The sequence below is a fragment of the Propithecus coquereli genome, unplaced genomic scaffold (assembly GCF_000956105.1).
Source record: "Propithecus coquereli isolate 6110/MARCELLA unplaced genomic scaffold, Pcoq_1.0 Scaffold90, whole genome shotgun sequence".
NCBI classification, from domain to species: domain Eukaryota; kingdom Metazoa; phylum Chordata; class Mammalia; order Primates; family Indriidae; genus Propithecus; species Propithecus coquereli.
This window is the reverse complement of record NW_012155285.1, coordinates 1,024,182-1,033,861: the sequence shown is the minus strand read 5'-3', so window position 1 is coordinate 1,033,861 and position 9,680 is coordinate 1,024,182. Positions and strand designations below refer to the sequence as shown.

The 9,680-nt window shown below is 37.8% G+C and overlaps 1 protein-coding gene across 1 annotated transcript; it reads left to right on the top strand.

The window, feature by feature from the left end:
• The first annotated feature begins 1,478 nt into the window (after window positions 1-1,478).
• Window positions 1,479-2,224, top strand: CBX3 (chromobox homolog 3). Its single transcript, XM_012664678.1, has one exon. The coding sequence runs from the start codon at window positions 1,578-1,580 to the stop codon at window positions 2,127-2,129; it is 552 nt and encodes a 183-aa protein (XP_012520132.1). The 5' UTR covers window positions 1,479-1,577; the 3' UTR covers window positions 2,130-2,224.
• The last annotated feature ends 7,456 nt before the right edge of the window (window positions 2,225-9,680 follow it).

Here is a 9,680-nt window from a genome sequence, read left to right as displayed (position 1 = left end):
ACCTGATTAGACAGTTTTCCAAGAAGACATACAAATGACCAATATGTATATCAAAAGGTGCCCTATAGTCCCCTAATCATCAGGGAATGCAAATCGAAACCACAGTGAGATATCACCTAACTCCAGTCAGAATGGCTTTTATCAAGAAGTCCCAAAACAACAGGTGCTGGTGTGGATGTGGAGAGCAAGGAACACTTATACACTGTTGGTAGGACTGCAAACTAGTACATCTACAGAAAGTAGTATACAGATACCTCAAAGAACTAAAAGTAGACCTACCATTTGATGCAGTAATCCCACTATTGGGTATTTAAAACGGAAAAAAAAGTAATTTTATCAAAAAGATATGTGCAGGTGAATGTTTATTGCAGCACAATTCTCAATTGCAAAGATGTGCAATCAATCCAAGTGCCCATCAATACAAAAGAGAATTAGTAAAATGTGGTATATGTATACCATGGAGTACTACTCAGCCATTAAAAAAAATGGAGAACTAATACCTTTTGTAACAACCTGGATGGAACTGGAGACCATTCTTCTAAGTGAAGTATCACAAGAATGGAAAAACAAACACCACATGTACTCACTACTAAATTGGAACTAACTGATCAATACTCATGCACATATGGCAGTAAAACTCAACAGAAATCAAACAGGTGGCAGGGGGATGAGGGCATGGGTAGATTCACACCTAACAGGTACAATGCACACTTATCTGGGTGATGGGCATATTTATAACCTTGAATCAAACTGTACAAAAGTAATCCATGTAACTGAAACATTTGTACCCCTGTAATCTGAATTTATTCATTTATTTATTTATTTATTTATTATTTAAGGGTATTATGAGAGTACAAACATTTTGGTTGCATTTTATGTCTTTGCCTCACCCAAGACGAGGCTTAGAGGCATGCCCTTCCCCCCTACAATGCTCACTGTGTCCTTCAGTTGTGGGTTTACTCCCCAAACCCCCTAATCCCTGCAGAATATTACTGCCATGTGAGCACCATAGTGTAATCTGAATTTACAAATAAAAAATAAAAATAACAAAATGGATTGGGCCAGGTCTGGTTTCATTTTTGATCTTCTTTCCTACAATATATTGAGATACCAGGGTGAGGAAGAAAAGGCAATTGTTCTTTTCAGTGGGTCTGTCTGGTTTTATGCAGATAGAGAGGGGAAAGCCCCTTACAAAGCCTGTTTATCTCTAAGGATCTTTAATTCAAAATAGTCTTTCTATTAATACCAAGGAATCATATTTTGGGGTGAAATTCCTTGAGCTCCTTCAGAGTCAAACCCCAAATTGTCTGTCTATATTATCTGTTATGCTAATTACAATCAGAAAATCTTTTTTTTTAGGTAAAAACTAACCATAAATGGAATGATCCAAAGGTATAAGTCATTCAAATTCTTTAAAAAATACCATGCTGGCCAGCAGCCCCGTGCGCAGCTCCCCCTCCCCCTCCCCCTCCGATGTGGCTCAAGCTTGAAGCGCGCAGGGACTGAGACACCATAGACCCGCGACCTGGAGCACCTCAGAGGCGGTGAATAATAGCTCTTCAAGTCTGCAATAACAAATGGCCTCCAATAAAACTACATTGCAAAAAATGGGAAAAAAACAGAATGGGAAGAGTAAAAAGGTTGAAGAGGCAGAGCCTGAAGAATTTGTGGTGGAAAAAGTATTGGATCGACGTGTAGTAAATGGGAAAGTGGAATATTTCCTGAAGTGGAAAGGATTTACAGATGCTGACAATACTTGGGAACCTGAAGAAAATTTGGATTGTCCAGAGTTAATTGAAGCATTTCTTAATTCTCAAAAAGCTGGTAAAGAAAAAGATGGTACAAAAAGAAAATCTTTATCTGACAGTGAATCTGATGATAGCAAATCAAAGAAGAAAAGAGATGCTGCTGACAAACCAAGAGGCTTTGCCAGAGGTCTTGATCCTGAAAGAATAATTGGTGCCACAGATAGCAGTGGAGAATTAATGTTTCTTATGAAATGGAAAGATTCAGATGAGGCAGATTTGGTGCTGGCAAAAGAGGCAAATATGAAGTGTCCTCAAATTGTAATTGCTTTTTATGAAGAGAGCCTAACTTGGCATTCTTGTCCAGAAGATGAAGCTCAGTAATTGTTTGCAGTGCTTTTTATATATATTTATATATATATATAAAATCTGGGTCTCGGTTTTTGATTTACTAGTGTGAAGAAATAACTACATCTAATAAATCAAGTTTGATACAAAAAAAATACCATGCTATTTTTTATAAGAAAAAAATGATAACATCAAATATTTTATGGTCTATTCCATATTTGTGTAGGACAATTATTTTTTGTATACAAAATCTATTCCTATAGAAATCAGTCACTGTAGTGTGAAAAGTTCTCACTATTAGTTAGGAAATCAGGTTCCAGCTGTGCTCTGACATTAATATAAGTGACCTTTGACTGATTATCTTAACTCTGTGACTGGTGCCTTGTAAAATGATGGAAATGGGCAAGACCTGTTTTTTGTTTGTTTGTGTTTTGTTTTTGTTTTTTCACCCCTAGCTGAATCACCTAGAAAGCTTTTACAACTTGCTATGCTGGGCCTCACTCCACATCAATAAAATCAAAACATCTGGTGGTGGGTTGTCAGTATTCTGTCTTAAAAGCCTTCCAGCTTGTGCTATTAAGCAGCCATGGCTGAGAATTACTAGGTGACTCAAACAAATAGATGCAGATGGATGAGATTCTGTTCATTACTAACAATATATAATTCTATGAACAACCCAACTACATCTTGTACCATTTCTTTTGTCAGGATGAATTGATTGAGTGCTTATTATAAAATGGCACTGTGCCCTACAGGGAAGACACGAAGATAAACTTTTCCTATTCTCCAGGTTAACTTACTGAGGAAACTTGTGAATTCCTCTTAGCATGGTGGGTGAAGCCTATGAATGTACCTTTTTCACTGAACTGTATTAGGCAAGATGCTAGAAGTCATTAGCACCTAAATAGCCACTTTATATAATTGCTCTGCTGTCAAAAGACAGGAGAGAGAAAATATTCCTTCTTCATATCTTCGCATGTCAATTTTTAAACTAAACTTAATTATTGACTTTTGTGCTGCATTTTCATCAGTGAGAAATTTATATCCCTTATTCACAATAATGTGAAAAGTTTGACCCAAAACATTGTTTTGACCTGGAAGGTATTTAGAAGTCATTGATCCAATTCTCCCATCAATGAACAGATTAGTAAAGTGATTCGAGTGATTTGCTCACCATCATACTTATGGCTCACTATTTTTATTGACAGAGCTCAGGTGTTCTTTTCTCAGTTCAGTGATCATCCTATTAGAGTCACCGTTTCATCCATCAGGACTTTGAGGTACGCAATATATCATTTGTTTAACTATTAGAAGATGTGGAATGGTAAGTTATGTTTGTTTGATGGCAATCATGATATTCTTTGTTGTAATCATAATACACATAAGATAATTCAACATTGTTTGAAAAACCACTTCTTTTGAGACATTCATTTGACCTATAATTTTACATAGAGTAACATTTTAAATGGACTAACATTTTAAATCAAAGAGAAAATATTACAGATAATTATAGTCCCCATGACTTTTCTTTGTTAGACGTTTTATTTGATCTCACTAAGTTGGTAATAAAAATTCTACTTCATTTTATGCAAATATATGTTGAAATGTGACTAATTATTATTCATAGTCACAAAAGTAAATGTTCTAAATTTGCACTGCTTTTTCTTTTGAGATGTCTTGAGTTTTATAGGCATAATCTTATTGCAGGAGGTTAAGAGTTAGAAAAACAAGAATTTTATTTGTTTTTATTTCGTATACTCCAAATCACTGAGGAAGATAATTTTGTAGTGGAGAACTCTAGGTTTTCATGTTTTGCCTGTTAAAGTAACTTACCTCTTACGACCAGTGTTAACTGACCTGGGAGATGTGGAAAAACCAGCACAGGAGAATGAAAAGGTGAAACTGGAAACGTAAGAAGAAAATAGTGATTGGGAACTTAGAATTGGCCATTATTTTTAACAGTGTGAAATCACTGGTGACTTTTAAAGATGCAGGAAACACTACCCCAAAGTATGGCTCCTTGGCATTTGAAAAAAAAAAAAAAAACAGGAAAAGCAGGACGGTTTCTCTGACCTTCTCCTGCTGTTCTCTGAAGCAGGTCATGAAACCTAGGAAGATCACACTCTGACCTTGAAGGAGCTCAGGAAATTTCACGCCAAAATATGGGTCCTTGGTATAAAGAGTATTTTGAATTAAAGGCCCCTTAGAGATTAACAGGCCTTGGAAGGGGCTTTCCCAGTAACTGCATAAAACCAGATAGACCCATCAAAAGGAATAATTGCCTTTCCTTCCCCTCCCTGTTATCTCAATATATTACAGGAAAGAAGATCAAGAATGCAACCAGACCTGGTCAAACCAATTTTAAAGATGATACCTGTCTCTCTGGTTAATTTAATTTCCAAAGAGAATCAGTTACAAGTCAATCTCCTTCCCCATCCCCATCCATCCATTCTTCCAAGTATTTATTCACCCTCCCTAGAAACCATTTATTGCCCCTAAACAGAATTACCTACGTTCCTTATCTTCCCCTGCCTCTAAAATGAGGATACATAAACTTCTGGACTCCACTGGGATGTTGGGTAATCACTTTGTGATTCTCCCTGTGCACACAGTAAATAAATTAATAATCTTTTCTCTTAATAATCTGCCTTATTGTGAGTTGATCCTTTCAGCAAACCTTCCAGCGGTAAAGGGGAGGTTTTCCTTCCCCCCCAGTTTGGCATAGCCTAAAGGATTTTCAAAGCCACTCTTTTTTCCTGGAAGCCACAATAAGGGGAACGTAGACTCTAACCAGCTGGCCAAATGGTAAGACCCCTTACCAGCAATCTCCTGGTTTCCCTCTGTCTCTCTGTGGGCACCGGTCGAGCAGTCAGTAAAAATCATTGTCTCTTGCCTTTTCAAGTTTAAGATCCATGAAAGAAAATGTTTTGTGTGAGACTAATCTGGGTATAGTGACCCTGGTATATTTTTTGGTACTTTGTGATATGAATATTGTTATTGTCTGACTTCTCTCCTCTCAGAAATAGCCTTTTTTTGTTGCTGTCTTTCTGTGTCATTCTGTCATAAAGAGCGTTACCATAGGGTAGAACATTGGGCCAGAACCCCTGTAAGCCAGTTATTCCAGCCAGCCCTGCAGGCCAGCCAGTCACACAGTTCTGACGAGACCGGCATCTGTTAAGACAAACTTTGCTGCAGGTACCCAAAAGAAAAAAAAAATGAAGTTCCCCTCTTGCTTTGTTTCATGTCCCTGAGAGTTTGTCTTGTGACCGAGTGTGAATTTTCCTTCTCAGTCTCTGCCATCTGAGGGGCTTGGGGGATTCTTTTTTGGGATCAGGCAACCAGTCTAAAAAGATTGGGAGTCCAAGACACGTAACAAGCACGTTCTTTATACCCAACATGTCAGGCTGTAGAGGAGTTTTTGTCTTAAAAGTTTCCATCCTCCTTGTCTATCTTAAGTATATTTCCAAGAATGAATTTTAATCATGGGAACTGCCTCCTCTATGCCCTCTCTTGAAATACCTCTTGCTTCCAAACCTGGAAAATTACCACCTAGGCTTTCTATGAAGAGGTTTATTGGATTAAGTCACTTTTGGAATAAATATACTATTGAGAATTCTAATTATTAATCGCCAAAAGATGAATCCTTTAAAAGACTTCTAGATTTTTTAAAAAATAAATTTTAGAGATCTCTTATTCTAAACACTTACCTTATTTCTATTAATAGGGGAATTAGATTAAATAAAGACATCTAATGTTGTAACTATCCTTAAAAATTCTCTTGACAAAATTAAAGAGCAAAATCTGGCCTAAAAGATAAAGACCATTGTGCACTGCCCCAATGAGAACAACAATAAAAGCCAGTTCACTCTGTAGCTAAAGTTCTCTGCTTGTATCTCAACAGCCTAGACTTGATTCCCAGGCAGGGAATGCCTATTCTGGCTTGATATTTGTGTAACTTTTGTCATTTATTGATTCTTTTCTCTTCTGTGCACAGCTTTTGATTTCCTATATTCTGTGGAGGCATACAGGGCTTTTAGACATTATGCATAAATGGTCAGCTAAAAACCTGGGACCCTATAAATATGGCTGGACAAAAATTGTGGGTTACACCTCATTCATGGCTAGCAAGATTTTCCTTTCTTTGAGCCGTACTGTGGCTTTTCTGGATCTGATAGAAACCGTTCTTCACCTCTTTGAAGACACCTCTTGCTTCTTTGATTAAGTTATACTTCGGTTATACCTAAGTGAAACCAAGGTTTATTGGTTTCACTTAAAAGGGTATTTAGTTAAAAAGTTCAAAGCTGAAATGTCAGCTGTTTGTCCTGGCTAAAGTCTGCTCCATTCATCTTCACTCCTCCCTACTCCTTCCTCTTCGCTGATCATGGAGTTTTGGCCAATCAAAGGCAGCCAACTGTTCAAACTCTGTTTTAGTAAGGCAAACAAGCTGTAACCAATCCAGCTGTTCCCATACCTCACTTCCATTTTTTTGTACATCACTCTCTTTTCTGTCCATGAGTCTTCTTCAACCACACAGCAGCTCTGGAATCCCTCTAAACCTGTTCTGGGTCAGCTGTTCGATTTGTGATTCATTCTTTGCTCAATTAAACTCTGTTAAATTTAATTTGTCAAATTAAATTGACAAATAGAGGTCTGAAATAGAGGTCCCAGAGACCTCCGGGAACACTGAGTGAACTAGCAAGATACATGCTGGGCCACGGTGGCCATTGCTCTCTCATAGCAACTGGGGATTGTGGGTAAGTTCTCCCCCAGTTTCCAAAGCCCCACAGATTTGTGTTTTGAGCTATGTTGGTTTGAGGAAACTTTTTATCCTAACTGGGTTCAGAAGTCATGACAGAAACTGAACTTGGTCTGGGATCAGATTGGATCTGATAATTAATTGGCTTAGATCCAGTTAGAGGCCTCAAATCTCTGACCAGGCCAGGCAGAAACTAATAGTAAATGGCAATACTACAAGGGGTGTGAACTCCAGCTTTCAGGAATTCGTAGAGATTTCTGTGTTCCTTTGTTTCTTTTTCCTGTGTGCTTGTGTGAGGAAAGATCATTGCCTAAGTTGATTGTAGAGATCTGAGATCCAAAGCCAAGATTCAAGGTAAAAATAGGATCCTTAGTTTCTGAAGGACTAAGTACTTTCTGGCTATGCCTACCTACACATGTGTAAGTATTAGGCCTGGAAAGCAGTAAATGCTTATGGCAAAATCTTACTAAAGGCAAACTGTTGCCTAGCTAATAACTGCTTAAAACAATAAAATTGATATTAAGATTGATAGTGTGAATTTAAACATAATAATAATAATATTTAAAAGCCAGCAAATAAAAATTCTTTACAAGAGCTGTAAGATCTGCTTCTGTCTGTATTTCTGTTTCTCTATATATATCACATGTATGTAAATTTCACCACTAAAGTATATGAGCTCTAATTAATTAGCTTAAAAAATTGTTTACATCAAACATTTTATAAAGAAGATAGAAACAGGCTGGACGCGGTGGCTCACGCCTGTAATCCTAGCACTCTGGGAGGCTGAGGCAGGAGGATCGCTTGAGGTCAGGAGTTCGAGACCAGCCTGAGCAAGAGTGAGACCCCGTGTCTACTAAAAATAGAAAAAAATTAGCCAGTCAACTAAAAATAGAAACAAAAAATTAGCCAGACATGGTGGCTCATACCTGTAGTCCCAGCTACTCGGGAGGCTGAGGCAGGAGGATCACTTGAGCCCAGGAGTTTGAGGTTGCTGTGAGCTAGGCTGATGCCATGCCACTCACTCTAGCCTGGGCAACAAAGCAAGACTTTGTCTCAAAAAAAAAAAAAAAAGAAGAAGATAGAAACGAACTCAAATGCCTTTTAGTCCATGTGACTTTAATAACACAGTAATTGACCTCTGTTCAACTTTCTTTTCAATTCTGTTGTGCCCTGACTCTTAATTTCTCTTTACATTCACCTTCCAAGAGAGATAATTAACATGAATATTTCAGAGATACTGTGAGTCTCCTACAACATTCTCTCGAGTTCTCAAGCTGGTTTAGACTCTGTAACACTTACCCAAGGATCCACTCTTGTTCAGTATGTTGATGATCTTTCACTCTGTAAACAGGGTACCATCTTAGACGCCCTCATTCTTTTAAAAACTCTATCTGAATGAGGCCATAAAACCTCTAGGTCTAGACTCCAGTGGATACAGACAACTGTTACTTACTTAGGACATGAAATATTTCAGGACATTCAGAAGCTAACCCCAAAATGCCTTGAGTCAACTGTGTCATAGCCCTCACTAGAGCTTGCACACTGGCAAGAGGAAAAGCTACCACAATTTACACAGACTCCAAATATCCCTTTGAAGTCTGCCATATAGTTGACACGATTTGGAAATCTTGTAGTTTCTTAACTTCTGCTGACGCTCTTATTGCCAATGGGTCTGTAATTTGTGCCCTATTACAAGCTATTCGCCTCTCTTCTAAGACTGTTATTGTTGCCCAGCCCACACTAAGGAAATGAATATTGTATTCCTAGAAAATGATAGAACACACAGTGCTGCTAAATCTGTGCCAAAAATGGCCCTTCTTATCCTTTTTCTATTCAGTCTATTATCCTACCCTTATCCCTGTCTGATATTATTGATCATCAAGCTAATACCCTACAATCTGAAAAGAATAAGTGGATACCAAAGGGTGTTAGACAATTATCAGATAGATTGTATAAAAGGCCAAACAAATTCCTTGTAGCTCCTTTGTTTCAAATTTTTGTCTGGCACTTATCTCCTACCAGATGAAACATATGTACAAACAGGGATCGTTTTTAAAAAATAATAATTGGTGCTGCCCTGGTATCTACAAAATCTCTGACCAAATTATTTCCCAGTGCACTGTTTATAAATCTCACCAAATCTCTGGAGGAAACCAACACTCTCCAGGAAGCCCCCAAGATTGCCCCTTGCAGCATTCCAAATTGATTTTATAGATTTACCTCCAACGTTAGGATTTTCTCACTGTTTGATTACTGTTTGCATATTTAGTGGATGGACTTAATGCTGTCCAACTAGGCATGCTGATGCTACAATGGTAGTAAAGAAATTAGTAACTAAGATTATTCCTCATTTTAGTATTCCTTTATGGATTGAGCCAGATCAAGGGACTCAATTTACAGCAGAAACAAACCACTTATTTGCAAAGGCTCTGGCGTATTCATTAAAATTTCATACCCAATATCATCCCCAATCCTCAGAACAAATGGAATATAAAAATCTGAACATAAAAAGACTTTGAGAAAAGTCTGTCAAAACACTGGACTTAAATAGCCATGAGCATTACCTTTGGCCCTTATAAAAATCCAGAATACTCTAAATAGGAGATATGGATTAATCCCTTTTGAAATAGTGCTCAGCCACCCCATGCCTACTGATACCTCTAAACCTTCTATTCCTGGGCTGAGTGAACACTACGGGGATTTAAATGAGCAATTCAATACCATCACTAGCAGTTTAGTTAGAAGTCCACAACCTAGCTTCTGTTGTATGTCAATACCACCACGTCCTGGATGCGTTGACAGCCCAACAGGGAGGAGCTTGCATGATTATT